Raw genomic sequence first — 17729 nt, 5'->3', positions numbered from 1 at the left:
ACTCATCACCGAGTCCCAGGGTTATCGCAGTACCCAAATGCTGCACCGTAAAGCCGGGCGGTGGTGGCTACGCATGTGGAGCACACACATGTTGTGAAACTCCCTTCTTCCCATGGGGCACCGAGGAAGTGCCATACGCTGGCTTGCCAGGAGAAAGAGGCACAGCAAATGTGGACTCCACCTGCTTCATCCGAGTGCTGCCCCCTCGCACGAGTGGGTTTTCTCCGGGTGCTCGTGTTTCCTCCCAGATGTAAACACTCATTAAATAAGCCGATTAAACTTTAACAGAAAGAGGACCGCTGAGCTTGGGGTGGGAATTTGGGGACGACTCACCACCTGGCTGCCTTTCCCGCTTGCCTGTGGTTCCTCCTTGCACCCCCCCCCCCCCCCCCCCCCGAGTCGTTCTCTCTCTTTGAGAGCGAGCGAATAACGGTGCGGTGCTTTACAAGCGCAAATTAATTATTATTTAAGCACTCAAAACATCATCAATAAATGCTCCTTCGGAATTACGTTATACTGCTTCCGGCGAAGGCGTTACCTTAAGCACAGTGCTGAGGGAAAGAAAACCTGAAACGATCTTCACCATCCTTCCATAGTTACGGCTCAAGAACCCTTGTGCGGTGTGAGATCAAGATGATGGAGGGGAGATTGGATAGGAATGGGGGGGAAGCTTCAGCCACGGAAATGAATGAGTCAAGATCACAAAAATCGCGGTGCCCTTAATTCACAAGCGAGGCCACATTCAGTTGAAGCGTACGTAAGAAAATGGAAGTACCCCATTGCACAACATGATTTTGCGATGTCTTGCCGGACTGTGGGTAGTAAAATATACAAGGAATTAAATTCTCAGACATGGGTCCTGTTCCAATACTCATAATTAAAAAAAATGTGTTTTTGTACTTTGCCCCTGGCCCTTCGGGACCAATGTTTTCATGCAGAATTTGTTTGCTTAAAAACACGAACGCTCTTGGATCCTTGATCCCACCACCCCGCAGTGCTTTAGCAGAACTCACAAATACACCACCGGTGCTGCCTATAGTTGTCTTCCAGAACACTGAACCGCACACAGATGCATAAATAGACTACTTCATTGATTCTTGAAGCATCTGGGAAAAACCTCAGCAAGCGTCACGACCAAGGCCGCTGCAAAAACGAACACGGACCGACGCGAGGGCCAACGCGTCGAGTGGAAAAAATCGTCGCTCCAAAGCAGTCCCACGGTGGGATGACCGTAAAGTTGTTCCGTTTTCTATTTCGGCGGCGACACGGACAAAATCGCCGAAATAAAGAGGAGGTGAGTTTGGCATCTCGCGAAAACTCGCCAACGGCCTGGGTGGCACGCAGTTGTCACGCGGCAACGCTGCCGCCACCTCTGTTTGCGCGCAAGTTAGCTTTTCATTGCCCCCTTTGCCCCAACCGCCTCTCCCGTTGAGGAGGAAAGACAACGATAGGAACCATCACCGGTGGTGACCGATGGCGAAAATATTCCATGGCAATGGAGACTGCCGATGAAAGCGATTGTCGTGTACGAACTTTCGGTATCGGCGCAAACTCAATTCCGTCTGTCAGAGCGCTTTCCAAACCACTTAGCGGCCACGGCAGTCGTGTCGGCATGAGTCGAGCGCATTCCATCGAAGTCTTGGGAGGCATGGGCGTAGCGATAAACAAAAGCCTGCTGCTCTGAAAAATCCTGCTGCTGCTACCACACGGTCAGATTTGTAACTCACAGGGTTCAGGAGTAATGTGCATGATCTCACCGTCTGTAACAATTCCCCCTTCGATAAACAAAATCCTGCTAGCGATAAACAAAATCCTGCTGCTCTGAAAAATTCTGCTGCTGCTACCACACGGTCAGATTTGTAACTCACAGGGTTCAGGAGTAATGGGCATGATGTCACCGTCTGTAACAATTCCCCCTTCGATAAACAAAATCCTGCTAGCGATTCTCTGAAAAATCCTGCTGCTGCTACCACACGGTCAGATTTGTAACTCACAGGGTTCAGGAGTAATGGGCATGATGTCACCGTCTGTAACAATTCCCCCTTCCCTCACACCCCAGAAAGCGAATTAACTATCATAAATCTTATCTGTGATTCGATTAGTTGCAGTTTCGTTAGTAATGTTTCTTGTTCGGTCCGTCTCTTTCGCATCGTCTCGTTCGCGACATTAGCTTACACGTAACATTAGCATATTATTATTTGGCGAACAATACATTGCATGCATTGCGATCGTAACAATCGATTTTTATGGACGGCGTTGAAGTTAGGGATACTGTTGGCGCTGTCGTTTGACTGCAGTGATATTTTTCAAATAAGCATCATTTGATCACTTTCAGCGCCACCATGGAAGGAAGAAGCCCCACTGCGATGGGGTCACACAGAAAGACGATGCCCATCTGTTTCAAAACTGCAGATTCAAGTCCTCCAGTCAAATCTCCGCTGAGTGGGAAGGTCGCTCCTTCTCCTCTGCTGCCTCCGTAGTTTGGAATTCTCACCCCCTGGCCATCCGTGCTGTCGACTCCCTGTGCTTAAGTTCAAGTCCAGGCTCAGCCCCTTCTTCTCACCTCCCTCTATCCATGGCCTTCTCGTCTCTTCATTTAAATCTATACACGCACCAAGACAAGTACTTCTCTTTGCTCCCCACAGTTAAACATTATCCGCTGTTCTGTGCCGGCGTGTCCAGACACAATTGGATCTCAACACGCCATGAACCCAAACGTCATTGCATTGTAAAAAAATAATTACAAGCCTGCTCCTAATCTATCCCTGAACCTCTGAACACCCAACACTCCACAGCGCACTAGAGCGGGGCAGCACTAGACTATCGTTCACTTCAATTGTTTCCCTTTATAGTGTTTGTAACCTCTTCCTTCTGAAGCCAACCCAGGCTCATTCCTCGCGTTCCGCTGATCAGACGCCGGAAGAGTATTCGACGCTAAAAGAAATGCATTATTTCATTTTCGTTTCCTGGAAAGCCCACATGAGTTCCAGCCGAGAATCAATTAAACTATTTACGGTCATGCAGTTTATATACATTCCTCATTGTGCCATTCAGGAGCACATTCCTACGAAAGCCAATATATACACGGTACGCCTTCGATGGTTCTCTAGAGCTATGTACTGTGCGTGTTGGTTTGTCGGATGATTCTAGAACTGTCCAACGCAAGGGTTGTTCTGCTCTAGACAGTAATGAACATGGAAACTAGGGCGGGAGAGAGGAGCCACTTACCCAGTCATGCCCAAGGAATGCATTTACCTGCAATGACCTTTGACCAAAGCCAGAGAGATTATATAAAGGGGGCACGCCATTCGGGCGCCGGTAGATTTACAGACTAGTGTCACGCTCATTGCTGTATGATGAAAGCAGCACACGGATGCCGGGACACTCACACATGCGCGCGCTTCGAGAGACACGCACATGCCTAGACACAAAGCCAGTAACAAGACAAAGATCCCCCGTGTTGCCTCAATAGACTGTTGGAGTAAGTGCTGTTACCGAGCCCCAATACACAAACACAAGCAACATACACACATATAAAAAGACAAAGATTCCTCCCTATAACCTTGACAGACTGTTGGGGCAAGTACTGTTAGCGAACACCTATGAAGGCTGGCACGTTACACGAGGGGGTGGGTGGCCAACACCACGCCCGGCCACCTTTGTCTCCCCAGTGGCGATAGTCACGTTGTACCAGGTACTCATTCGAGGTTGCGGCGATAATCATAAGTGGTGTTGGTTGTAAGCGTGATTCGAACTGGGATTACCGGGCTCGTAGCGGAGCACGCTAACTACTCCTCCACCGCTCCCCACATACACAAACACACGCAAACACCTGCACACCTGGACACATCTCGGACACACACTTGTGTAGAGACACACACGCACACCTAAACACAAGGACACGTGCAGACGTCTAGACAAACACACACTCATGTACAAACACACTCGTGCAGACTTTTCACGACATCATAGCTCCCTCTCTCCCAGGGGTTTTGGCGGCGCTGGATAGACGACAATCCCTGCAAGGTCAGACTCTCAACCCTTGACCTTCGCGCGCCCCATCCCTTCGCTTGTGCATTTTCGAAAATTGCCTGGGAGGCATGCAACCACAGAGAATCTTTCTAACCACCGCCGATGGCTGGGGCTGTGGTTTTCTCCACCCTTCCCAAGTTTCCCGTCTGCTCCCTGTTGAAAAATTGCACCCCGTTGGCAAATTCGAGGCGTTCACCCCCCGCCCAGAAAGGACTTTGGATTTAGGGCACATTAATTTTGTTTGGTAAGCATCGCGGAGATGGAGCTGGTCGAAATAAGCTCATGTGCAGGTGGGCTAGTCGGATTATATTCAACCGCGTGATCGTGGGCGATGGTGGTGGCTTGGGGAGGTCTTCATCCAGCAGTGGATGGACCCCATGGCTGATTATGTTGCTTATGAAGCATAACCGAGATGATAGTATTAACACAAAGGGCTGTTTTTTTGTTTATAGTACAACCTTGTACAGTATTTCATTTTCATGCTATTTTAGTGGGCTAATGATCTGCAGCTGCCATTTAGATTACACATGCCATGCAGTGGGTGTGTGTGCCATCGGTGGCAAGTGGTATCTGAACCTGCCCTGGGCCAACCCCAAAGTGAATTAATCCTTAAACGTGTAGCTGGTGAAGTGTGTGAACGGTAACAGTGGAGGGGGGGACAAAACACAACTGGGCGTGGTGCTGGACACAGTACCCTGCCAACACGCACTAACAGGACTTTAATTGGCGTGCTTAAAGCACTTGCCCTGATGGCGTACAGGCATAACTGAGGTACATTTGTTTGGTTTGTACACGTGTGCTAATAACCTAAATGGAAAGCGGTGGCAGAGTGGTTCGTGAAACTCCACCACAAACCCAGTGATCCGAGCCATTTAGATTTCCAGTCACGGGCCAACATCGGTGGCATCGGAACGTGTCCAGGGTCTCCACTGGGGTCGACTCCGCCGCACCGCCCCCATCGGTTTACCGCGCGTTCCTTTGCAGGCGCTCACAAACGGCGATTGCCCAACAACGGTGCGCATGGCTGCGCGGCGGGACCTTTGTATTCTTTCGTGGCGCAGTAATAACCAAGACAGAACGAAATGCGATGAGCAGCGCTGCCATTGCTGTTACGACGAGTCACACGTCGGTGGAGGGGCGGGGGGGGCGGCGGGGGTTTGTTGTCGTTGTGCCAAATGGAAATCCTGTCGCGCCACCGAGGTTTGGTCGACAAAGACAACGGGCACCTCACGGCATCCTACCTCGAGGTGCGCGCGTCTAAGCAGCTGACACCCCATTCTCGATATTGTCCGCCGGATTAATTGGAGCGTGCGCGCGCACACGCGTTTTTTTCTTTAAACCAGCTCCACTTCCCCCCCCCCCCTACCCACTGCCAGCGCCGCAAATGCTACACGACGACTGTAAGGTGAACGACACTCGACAATCGGCGGAGTGGCTTTGTTTGTTCCAAAGTTGTTTAACTTGCAGGAACACCAGCGTAGATTGTGGACCTCGGACCCAGAGCATGAATGCAGAAAGTACATTTCTTTGTCCAAAGGTATTTCACGTGGAGACACTCACTCACACTCGCTTGTTCTGGCCAAATGTGGGCCAATCCACCTGGCACAGCAATACCCCTCCCCAATAAAGAGTAAGCCGAATCACATGTTTGTGCCAACACTCACTACTGCTGGAGGACACGCAATGCACACTTCCACGTGTTGCACAGCACGAATGCTGTGCTAAACGTACGAGGCATGGGTTACAGATCAAGATTTGAGAGCAAGATGAGGCAAATAATAATCAGTGAAGCAGCTGAATGTAATACAATAGTTTACAGCCATTTGTGACATTATTGCTGAAATTAGGCCTCCCCATGTTGGTTGTGTCTGTCGTGGCAGTTGTTTAACCATACTTCACTACACTGGAGATTGCGTTGTTGGTCAGGCGGCAGGGGGCCCAAGACCAGGTCAGGTCACCACTTGTCACTGATGCTTGCCGTGGCTGGGAATCGAATCTCGGGTAACCACGGTCATAGCTCAGTGCGTTAATCCCTGCACCACCGATCCACCCCCAAGGTAATGTAATGTTGAGATAATACACTGTACCGTGTTCACTACGTTCATGGAATTTCAGTCACTCAAGTAAGGTGAATTGAGGGGAGGGCGAATTCTGAAAGAAAATGAATACGATCGCAGAATAACAGTGTGCTTGTTAAAAGTGTCTATTAACCAGGTCGAACAATATATAGACTTTCACACGTACCGAAACAAGGCAAAATTATCAGTCAATGAAAAGTAACGAATCAAGCATTAAGGGCGCCGCGGTGGTGAGACGTTATTTCCCTCACCTGCATGAATGTATGTATGTTGAACTTCTTACGCACCATACTTAGCCGACCGTGGGTAGCCAACCAGCAGCAAGGCGCAACGGTGGCGAGATGTTAGCTACCTTGCCTGGTTTGCAGGAGGTTGTTTTCAATCCCGACCGATATGCCTGTATATTTTGAGTTTGCATGTTCTCCCCGTAGATTATTTGGCTGCTATAGATTTCCACATGAGGAGACACTTCTTTGAGGTATCATTTGCGGCTGGGTCGCTTCTGAAGAAGATAATAGCTCAGTGGGCTTCATCTGGTAAAATAAAATAGTTTTTAGTCTAGTTAGCTTTAAGGCGTAAATCCTACGTCAATCAAAATCTATAATAAAACCACACCGAGTGCTGTAGTGGAGCTTTCAGGGTAATATATTAATCTCCATCCTTTGGGTATCTCCACACAAACACAAAATATATTTAAATCTACCAGCCTAATGACCTTTGTGGTGTAGCGGGAGGGCTCTTTGGAATAAGGTCTGGGCAAGCAGTATTTGTTTCGTACACCTATGGACATGTACGTGAAAAACCTAAATATGCAGCGCTTGCATAAATTATCTCACAGTGCCAGAGTCCCCGACACACGCATTACATTCCAGTCACACGCACTCACTATGTCGCACACACCCGGTCTTGCGTCCGAGGCCTCTAATGTCTCTAAGATAAACTCCCCGACCACGAACATCAAATAGCATTTTAAAAGTCAGGACACTTAGGGTAACATTTATTTGAACAAATTATATTCGGTTATTTAATTTATTTTAACAAATGTTCAAACTTATTTACATTAATACATGCATGCATTCTGTTTTTTAAATGAATTTATGACTTTTTTTTATTAAGATTACAGCGGTGTAATCTTTGAACATTCATCCATTATGTTTTGCCTCAACTGTTTTTAAATGAATTTCGGACTTTTTTTTAAGATTACAGCGGTGTAATCTTTGAACATTCACCCATTATATTTTGCCTCAATTGGTCGAGTTTTGTAAACGACGAATTTCAGGTAACTGAATAATAACAGATAAAATATAAACCTAAAGAAACCAAAATAACAATGTTTTAATGGCAGTTTTAAAATAAATGCAATAAACCCAACGCCTCCTGACTTCTGGGCCACCATGGATTTACAGATTCCTCCAAATTGCTGCCAGCAGTGGCGACCTCGCCGAGGCCCTCTGCTCCGCACACCGCCCACACAGCAGACGCGGCGGCCAAGCCCTCACGCAGCCCGACTCGGCGGGAAATCCGAGTAAAGCCCCCTTCTTCTTGGTTCTTTCGGTAAAGCCACGTAGAATGGGAATAATAAAATAATAAAGTAAAATATAATAAAATAATTTCTCTCGACGTTTCGGCCACAATGCAAGCAGCCGTCCGACAGACCTGGTCTTCACCTGAGGACGGCTGCTTGCGTTGTGGCCGAAACGTCGTGAGAAATTATTTTATTATGTTTTATTTTATTATTTTATTATTTCCCTTCTATGTGACTTTACCGAAAGAACCAAGGAGATGAATCCCTGCAGTCACGAAAGCTTTAAATCGAAAAATAAAGCCCGCTTCTTCTTCTTCTCTCATCCGCCTTGCGAGCTCTCAGCGTTGCAGCGCAAACGGCGCCGGTCGACTTTCTTTCGGCATAGCTCGTTCCCTCCCTCCCCCCCACAAAAGCCGCCTTACTCCGAGCCACTTGACACTGGCAGGCAAGCCAGGCACTGTAATAACGCACGATACAGGTTTGTCCAGTTATCTGCGTTTTTTCGCTGGCGCTCTGCAACTTGCGGGCTAGCGCGCCCATGCGTGTGCGCGTGAGTGAGGTTTGGTCTGACGTGCAAGCGCACGCATTTTTGGCTGCGTGTGGTGCGTAAACATTTGCCACTGGGGAGACAAAGGCGGTCGGGCGCGGTGTTGGCCACCCACCCCCTCGTGTGCCCTGTCAGCCTTCATAGGCGCTTACTCGCTAAGCAGCACTTGCCCCAACCGTCTGTGAAGGCCATAACGGGGGATCTTTGTCTTGTGTAGGAACACAGTTCACCACTTTTTTTTTAATGGTGTGGGCCCACGTGCTATCGGCGAGCGCGTTGTGAACCTCTCGTCCAGACGCAGGTGCGCCTCGCAGGTCTCCATTCTTTCGAGGGGAGCCGCCAGGAGGAGGTTATTGATGCGTTCGCTAAAGAAGATACAGCGCCCGTTTGCAGTCAACAATGCACTATCCCTGGTGCAATGTCCAAACACAAGCACACCGCGACGGACTTGAGAACCTGTATCAAGATCGAGCGTCCGTGAACGGCTCAGAATGACGCAGCACTCGGGAACTTAACTAAGGAGTTGGGCTATGTGTTGTGACCTCATGAGTAGAAAGACTAGATATCCATGGATGTACACGGATATCCGATGTGTTTTCAAATCATTAAGGCCAAATTAGTTTGTTTCTGCTTACATCAAGAACAATCCATGACCTTGACCTCACCTGTTAATTTCTAACGTGGGTGGACACTCAAGGCATTTTATTTCCTGATAAACTGCAACGGGTCTCTCCAGGGGACGTTACCCCTGCCTGCGGCAGATCCAACCGCTAACACGTGAGTTCACGAGCCGGACTTCAAAGTGCAGGGTTCCGCCCGTGATACAATTTTCCAGCAACTTCAAGGTTTTCAAGCCAGACCCCCCCTCCCTGACATCTGACAGGAAATGATACATATTCTGGGCTATGCTTGCTCTCACGCCGCCGTACAAATCAAGGTCAAATTTGGTTCTTTAGGTAAGTCACGTAGAAGGGAAATAATAAAAAAATAAAACATAATAAAATACAATTCTCACGACGTTTCAGCCACAACGCAAGCAGCCGTCCTCAGGTGAAGAACAGGTCTGTCAGAAAGACAGCGTCTTGCGTTGTGGCCGAAACGTCGTGAGAATTGTATTTTATTATGTTTTATTTTTATTATTTTATTATTTCCCTTCTACGTGACTTTACCGAAAGAACCAAGAAGATGAATCCCTGCAGTCACGAAAGCTTTAAATCGAAATGTAAGGTCAAATTGCCCGTGTTGCTCGAAGTTGTGTCCCCAAGACTTGATTGGCATTGACCCCTCTCTCCGCCTGTTATTGGAAAACCTCGATACTTGCACAATGAGAACATTTAAAAGTTCTCGGCACAAGACGGCAGATCAGTCCTGCCGTAACTGTGCCAGTTGGCCAAGGCAAAGGTCTGCCTCTTGTACTGTTTTACGACTTTTTTTTTTTTACGGCCGACTGTTAGCCCAATGGGGCAATGAGGTAGGTTCATCTTCAACAGTGAGCTCCAAAATTGCTTTAAGGTCAGCTGGGCAGACGACGGCACGCCAGGAGTCGGTGACTTCTTGCTTAAAACTGCGGTGGCTCATCGCCTGCTAACATCTCCGCAGAGCCAGCGGTGGAAATTCCATTAAGAACACCAGCATTCTGAACTCGCAACCTCATGATTTGCGAACCAATCACTCGAACCCTGCCGAGCCGCCGTGGCCATCTGTAATTGTCGGACACGCGACGCCGTTGAAGGTGTGCACACGCTGTATAAACGTGCGCAGGGAGGGGATGCCTGTGGCGAGCCCACGTGAATGTCACCTTTATTTTTCACCTTCTATTGGCCGTGACCGAATTCTTGGGATGGTTCAAATTCGCAAGGTATGCCCAGGGCAGCGACGGTCAAATAAATGTCCCTAACACTGTCATCGGACGTACAAAACATTACATTTAAAGGGCATCGGCAAAACACACAGTGCATGCTGGTATCACTTAGTATTGATTTGATTTTTAATAAAGCAGAAAAGTAGTACCGTGGTCAGGATGTCTTCCGAGATGCCTGGCCAAGGTGGACAAAGAGGCCAAATACCATCTAGAGAGGCTATCCAGAGATCCCTCAAGGGGAGGCCTTTACTGCAGCAGTGGCATGAGTAATACATTTCAGAGCTGCACCTTTACCTTTTCACGATGTGGTGGGGGTGTAACGCTCCATCATCGATGAAAGCCAATACTTACGCTCACACTACGCGCATCGGATCGTACGTGCAACAATCAATTCATCTTGAGGAAGGCTTTCGTCTCACAGTGGAATGACCATGGCTGATGTTGCATTCTTTAAATGGGTTTCACGTGACACCTGCCCCCACTGGAGGCCGCTACATTCATCAAGATGAAAACCAATCACCGATTATTGAATCACAATTTTTCGTAGCAACAAAACAGACGTTGAGGGTGGGGGGGGGAGCAGCCACCTGAGTTTGATTCCCAACCACGGCTAACATCAGTGGGGAGTGATATGCTAAACCGGTCCTGAGCTCACCCACTTCACAATCACGCACTGCTGACGACAGTGGTGAAGTATGGTCAAACACCTGCATGCGTGGGGGGGGGGCCTTCATCCAGCGGTGGGTTGACAAAGTGCTGTGAATCATTTTTTTGAAGAAATGTATAAGAGCAGAGGATTACAGATGCTCTCACTGAAGACAATGGGACACGTACCAAAAATAAACGTAACCACTCCCAATACTATTCATGAAGCCCCTTTCATCAGACATCTCATAGCAATCTACAGGAGACACACCAGACACTCATGATGACGATGACAATAACTTACGGGGAACAAGAAGGGGGGCAAAATAAGCAAATAATTGCGACAAACCATTTGCTAAATTAGCTCAAAGTTGAATAAACGCAAGTGTAGCGATCATATTTAAGACACGCTTTAGAAATGTCCAGACATCCTGACATCACGTCGGGGAGAGAGTCACAGAGTATGGGGAAAACAGCTCGGCAGCTCATTGCACCGAAGCCTCGGGCCAGGGAACGCAGAGCAGATATGCAATCCCCAGATCATCAAATTAAGGGTGCTGTTTGAGTGTTTTATTGAACCCAACCCTGGGCATCTTGCTCGAGTTTGGTTCTAATTGTTCCCCGGCTGTTGCTAATTCACAGATGACTCTTATTTCCCCTGTCGATTAAACAGGGAGCGAATTCAGGATGCATTGAAAAGGGGGTTGGGGGTGTCCAGCTAGCAAACACAATAGGGCTGAAGGGAATCATAAACTCGACCTAACCAATTTCAATTTAAAGCTTTCGTGACTGCAGGGATTCAGTCTTCTTGGTTCTTTCGGTAAAGTCACGTAGAAGGGAAGTAATAAAATAATAAAAATAAAACATAATAAAACAATTCACGACGTTTCGGCCACAACGCAAGCAGCCGTCCTCAGGTGAAAACCAGGTCTGTCGAGGCTGGTCTTCACCTGAGGACGGCTGCTTGCGTTGTGGCCGAAACGTCGTGAGAATTGTTTTATTGCGTTTTATTTTTATTATTGTATTACTTCCCTTCTACGTGACTTTACCGAAAGAACCAAGAAGGTCGACTTAACCAGTCAAGATTAAGCATACGAAAGAAAAAACCACTAACCGCATTTCCTCATTAACACTGCCATACAACAGAAGGAAGTATAACAGACTGACCTACTAAGGAAATGGTTCTTCTTCACAGCAGAGCCATTGTCTGCCTCACGAGCCGATTAGAACATCGTACGTACAAGCACTCATTTCTGCTACAAGGCAGCTAAGCAGAGACAGTAAATGGGGAACGCATGGATGTTACAGAGTGAACGAAAATTAACAAAAGAACTCACATTCGTTTGTAACACTGAGGCCTTAAAATGAAAAGTATACCACATAGGTGACATTTCACGCAACAGTCGTTCCCCACAGCACAGAGCGAGTGGACGTCCACTCTACCTCTCTGACCTCTGTATTCGAGTGCTATGAGAAAAAGGGAAATTGCCCAAAATGTCAACTATGATATGTTGTCCCTTTTAAGGCCGCAGTGTCATTGGCAAACGTGCTGCACTGTTTTTGCGATTTGTGCTTGTGCACCAACACAGCATGATAAAATAATTACTATTTAAACACGAATTAGAGCCATCGTATGAACTATTGAGAAAAGTAGGCTTCAACGGGACATATCGCTAAGAAGGTTGATGCAGCCGGTGGTCGAGACTAACACCAGAGTGGCAGCCAAAAGAGAGATCACCCGAGAGGACATCCGTCGTGGAGATCGTGTGATGAAATCAGTGCAAGCACAGGTGCTGTACGGATTGTTGCATCGCATGGCCACGGAAGGTGGTGGAGGCAGCTTAGGGGGAGGCCTTCAACCAGAATTGGATGTAGGTCATAGTGAACGTTGACAATGAAGGCAGTTTCAATAAGTAAAGTGTTGAGTTGTGGTTTCTGATTTGTGCGTGTACCACTGCTGCCCATGCAGTTCCATGCAGCTTATGTTCTTTTCAGTAGCTTTTATATTATTTGAATCGGGCGAGACAACATCCGGTCACTCCTGCTTCGTCGCAAAAGCCAAACACAGCCATGAATGGAAATATCTAAACATCTCAAATGCAGGACACTCATGAAAAAAAAACACAGCTTTCTTGAATAAATAGAGATAAAATAATTGTACGTTATCGTTCACTATAAACAGGCCAATAAACAGCAGAAGGGGCAGCAGTGGCAGCCCATGATAATCATATGGTCTGAACATCCCAAGGTGGACAGAAGGGGGTGACACTGTTGGTGGCCAGGGTGGCTGAGTGCAAACATGGCCCATCCAGAGTGGACAAATATGGATCAAATCCCATAATCCCACAGGCATGGCTCCACTGCACTAGAATTTGTGAGCAGACAATTCTCTGCACCTAAAGTGTCTCTTGAGTGTCCCGCCCCCGCTCCCCTAAACCAACAATCTGCCATCACACCACCGCCTCAGGATCAATGACATGCCAGCATACACCTCTTCAGAGTGCGCATTCCACAAAGCACCAATACTGTATTGTGCATTCCTAAGTGGCCAGTCTGATGATGAAAGGATAAAGGTTATAGATTTCGCATATGTTCTCAGGTTGCAAGTATTCGCAATTAATCGAGGGAGAATGTATGTACAGTATGTTGAACTTGTCGTACCATACGTAGCCAACCCAACCGTGCGAATCAGCATGCGAGAGGCTTAATGCAGTTCCTGAAGAAGCTCCCGGAACGTAGAGCAAAACGTTGGACATCGTGCCGAACAACACGCAGTAGAACCCGAAAAGCACATCGGAGAGGTGTTCAGGACAAACGGCAAAAGTCTTCGTGGTAGTAATAGTAGTACAAAACAATACAATTTCGACTTATATAGCGGTCTAAGTGCGACCACAACTAAGGACAACTCGCGAAAATTTTATCTAAAACTAAAATTACAGGAGGAAAATTAACAGCACAATTGGACAAACCAAACGGCGTGACCGGGAGTGACGTGAGGACACCCTTGAATCTACGGCGAAACCGAGTGCACGCGTCTTCAGATGTAAACACAGCCAAGGAACAAATTTGTTAGAATTGTAAAAAAAAACTCACATTCATCAATAACATTGTGGCCTGAAAATAAGAAATATATATATAAAATTGGCAACGGCCCTTCTTCATAGCCGGGCTGTTACCCACAACGTTTCCGATTTTTTATTTTATTTTGAAGCCACAGCGTTATTGACACGAAACGTGTTTTTTTTATTGTGCTCGTGCACCACTACCAACGCAGCAGTAGCAGCAGCATCATCTCCACATCTTTTTTTGTAGAATAGCAGCCTGGGCATAACAAGTCCATGGGTAATCTGAATTAATCTGGTAGGCAGGCAAGGGGACAGCCAGCCATCCGCCCAGGTCTTGATTGTAGCAGTGTAAGTTACTGTAGGCAGGCAGTAGAGCAAACAACACAAATTCCAACAGTGGGGACAGCAAACACAACTCAAGTGAGACTGCCCCTGACGGTGGTTGCGCGCAAGACTGGATTATGAACTCAACGTACGATTACACGGCAATGTGAAACCCACATAAAAGCGAGGAAGATCCCCCCCCCCCTCTCCCCCCGTAGAACATTTCACAAAGTTGAGTTTTGACGCAAGTGCTGTTAGCGAGCACCTATTGAGACCGGCACGGGGTGTGGTCCACAGCACCACGCCCGTCCGCCCACCTTTGTCTCCCCACCCAGTGCTTTTTTTTTTACACCCGAGGTATTCATTTATGACCGAGTCAACCTAGGGGTGGGCTCAAGAAACGGTTCTAGAGATTACTCGCCACTGATGCGAGCCGTGACCGGCATGCACGACTCCGGTCGCCGGGTGCGGCGGATGGCGTGCAAACCACTGCGCCACCGCTCCCCACGCACACCAACCCTGATGCGTGACCCCGTTTAAGTTGGAGGGGGTCGGGGGGGGGCAAGGTTCAAACAACACTCATGGGGGGGGGGGGTATGGCAAGTCAATGTTAAAGAAACTTTAACCAAATGTTCAGAGTTTAAATGGGAAGGGGGGGGGCTGAGCCTTCAACAGACTCGGGGGGGGTCGGGGGGGTCAGGGGGGTCAGAGGGAGGTCAAGGGAGGTGTCAGAGGGGGTCATGGGGGGTCAGGGGGGGTCAGGGGGGTGGTCAGAGGGGGTCGGGGGGGCTCAGCCACCTCCAGCATCCGCGACGCAGCAGCTAACGCACAGACACCGACAGCTCGTCCGTCATTCTCCACTATCTATGCGCTTGTGCCAGGTTAGGTACACTATTGAGGCAGGCCCAGCGCGCACAGACACACACACGTAACACGACAAACACACACGAAACAATTCCAAGACGCCAACATTTATGTCACCAGAAAGCCATTGTCGTAGATAACGACGTTATCAGCTCAGGGAGTGCGGGGCAATCAGTCCAGTGGTCCCGGTGGGGCCACCAATATTTGATTCGTCTAGCACGGTCGCCGGACGTTACAGCTCTCAATTAAATTGAAATAACATCAACGTGGGACTTGAATGAAAGCATTTTCTTCTTGGTTCTTTGGGTAAAGTCACGTAGAATGGAAATAATAAAATAATAAAATAAAACTTTATAAAATAATTCTCACGACGTTTCGGCCACAACGCAAGCAGCCGTCCTCAGGTGAAGACCAGGTCTGTCGGGGAGACAGCGTCTGTCTCCCCGACAGACCTGTTCTTCACCTTGCGTTGTGGCCGAAACGTCGTGAGAATTATTTTATTATGTTTTATTTTATTACTTTATTATTTCCATTCTACGTGACTTTACCCAAAGAACCAAGAATATGAATCCCTGCAGTCACGAAAGCTTTAAATCGAAATTTAAAGCATTTTCATTCAAGCATTCTCATTAAAACATTTCAAACCGCGTTTCAAATACGTGTTCAGTTCTTTGACACAACTGTTGAAAACATCTCGTGGTGGCTGTCAAAGGGGGCCCACCAACCCATAGCTTTTGCCACCAGAAATTGGGAGTAAGGGGTGGGGGTGGGGGGCTCAAGCTCATGGCACCCCCTGCCCCCCACGTCTCTCCCCTCCTCACCTTCTGGTCGACCACGGAGCAGGCGAGCTCCTTGAGCGCGGCCAGGCTGGTCTCTGCGGCATCCATGGTCACGTTCTCGCGGGCCAGTCCGACCTGTATCTGGAAGGAGACGGGGTTGGTGGGCTCCTTCGTGGGCAAGTAGCTGCCCGGCACGCTGGCCATGCTGCACAGAGACGAGCCCGAAGCCGACAGGCTGCTGCTGGGCGCTGGGCAGCCCGGCGGGTGGCCGAAGTTTGCGGGCCGCCCGCTCGCCAGACCCGCGGACATCGCTGAAGCTGTCGTCGTCCAGAGAGGTACAGCAGGAAACGTCTTGGGGAGACGGCCTCTCCCCTCTGAGCCCCACCGAGAGGGCAAGCTACATGAATGACTCGGTCTCTCTTCAAGAGTTCTCACTCGTCGGAGACGCGGATCACCCCCCCCCCCTCCAACCCACCCACCCGCCCCGCACGCTCCTACGTTGTGTGCTGTGTAATCTGTAGGTGTGTAGTGTCTGTGTGTAACGTCTTCTGCCTGTGTGTGCGTGTGAGTTCACGTCCCTCTGTGTCTGCCACCTCTGTCTGTGTGTAGAGCCCACTGACTGTCCCTCCCCACGTCTGCCCCCCTCTGTCTGCCCTTCCCTCTGTCTCCGCAGCTGTCCCCCCAACGGCGCCCAGCACACTCCGTCTCTGACTCGGAGGAGGCTCTGAGCTCCACGCCGCGCCAACGCGGAAGCTTCCGTGGGACCCCCCCCCCCCTACACACCCGCCCCCGTCAACCCGGTCTGGGCGGGCCCCGTGCCCTGTATGTTCATGGCGCCAGGTCCCACTCCTCCCCCTTCCTCCTCTTCCCCCCCTTCTTCCCCCCCCCTTCCTCCTCTCCCCCCCTCCCTCCTCTCCCTCCCCCCCTCCCTCCTCTCCCTCTCCCCCTCTCCCTAACCCTCCCCCCTCTCCCTAACCCTCCCCCCTCTCCCGCCCCCTCTCCCTCCCCCCTCTCCCTCCCCCCTCTCCCTCCCCCCTCTCCCTCCCCCTCTCCCGCCCCCTCTCTCCCCCCTCTCCCTCCCCCCTCTCCCTCCCCCCTCTCCCTCCCCCCTCTCCCGCCCCCTCTCCCTCCCCCCTCTCCCTCCCTCCCCCCTCTCCCTCCCTCCCCCCTCTCCCTCCCCCCCTCTCTCCCTCCCTTCTCTCTCCCCATCCCTCCTCTCTCTCCCTCCTCTCCCCCCATCCCCCCCCTCTCCCCCTCCTCTCCCTCCTCCCCTCCCCCCTCCCTCCTTTCCCCCTCCCTCCGCCCCTCCCCCTCCCTCCTCTTCTCCCTCCTCTTCCCCCTCCTCTCCCCCCTCCTCTCCCCCCTCCTCCCCCTCCCTCCTCCCCCCTCCCCCCACCATCCTCCCCCCTCCCTCCTCTCCCCCACTTCCCTCCTCCCCCATCTCATTCGCCTCCCCATCTAACTCCCTTTCCTCTCTCTCCACATCCTCTGTCTCTCATCTCCCCTCCGACTCGCTCTTCTGTCTCATGCCTGCATCGCCGTCTTGACTGTGTGTGTTGTTGTTGTTGTTTATTGGGCAGCTCGATTTGTAATGCCTCGAGATGTCACTTCGAACAACGGGGGGAGGGCACGCGATATCCAGCAACCGATGATACATTCCTGTGATGGTTGTTTGGTCATACTTCGCCACGTCGGTCAGTACGGGTTGGCGAACCAGCAGCGTGGGTGGTTTCTAGTAAGTCACGCTGTTTTTTGTACAAAACACACTCGGCCCAAACTTGCGCTCGGAGTCAATAAAGTTACACGGGGCACAAACACACCTGCAGTATCGAGATTTTAAGACGCACCCTGCAAAAAAAACGTTGGCCTTAAATGACAGGGCAAGAGATGTGCGTCGTATAATCCGGCTGCGAGATAACGCCTTTGTGTTTGTGTGGTGGCATGCACAGTACCGGACTGAGTTTAACATTCGCGCGTGGGAGAGGAAAAGCCGGAAACCAAAATGTCAG

At 49.7% G+C, this 17729-nt stretch overlaps 1 protein-coding gene across 1 annotated transcript in view; it reads right to left on the bottom strand.

The window, feature by feature from the left end:
* The window catches only part of LOC133347095 (serine/threonine-protein kinase D3-like), a 59672-nt gene extending 43493 nt beyond the window's left edge, over positions 1 to 16179 (bottom strand). The window contains exon 1 of the mRNA XM_061559049.1: positions 15763 to 16179. Coding sequence (XP_061415033.1) covers positions 15763 to 16029 — 267 coding nt within the window. The 5' untranslated portion in view covers positions 16030 to 16179. The remainder of the gene's footprint in view (positions 1 to 15762) is intronic.
* Between the last annotated feature and the right edge of the window lie 1550 nt (positions 16180 to 17729).

Source organism: Lethenteron reissneri, chromosome 25 (genome assembly GCF_015708825.2).
Source record: "Lethenteron reissneri isolate LAM-NWPU_2019-01 chromosome 25, ASM1570882v1, whole genome shotgun sequence".
NCBI lineage: Eukaryota > Metazoa > Chordata > Hyperoartia > Petromyzontiformes > Petromyzontidae > Lethenteron > Lethenteron reissneri.
Note: the sequence above shows the minus strand (reverse complement) of the source record. Positions and strands in the feature narration are given on the sequence as shown.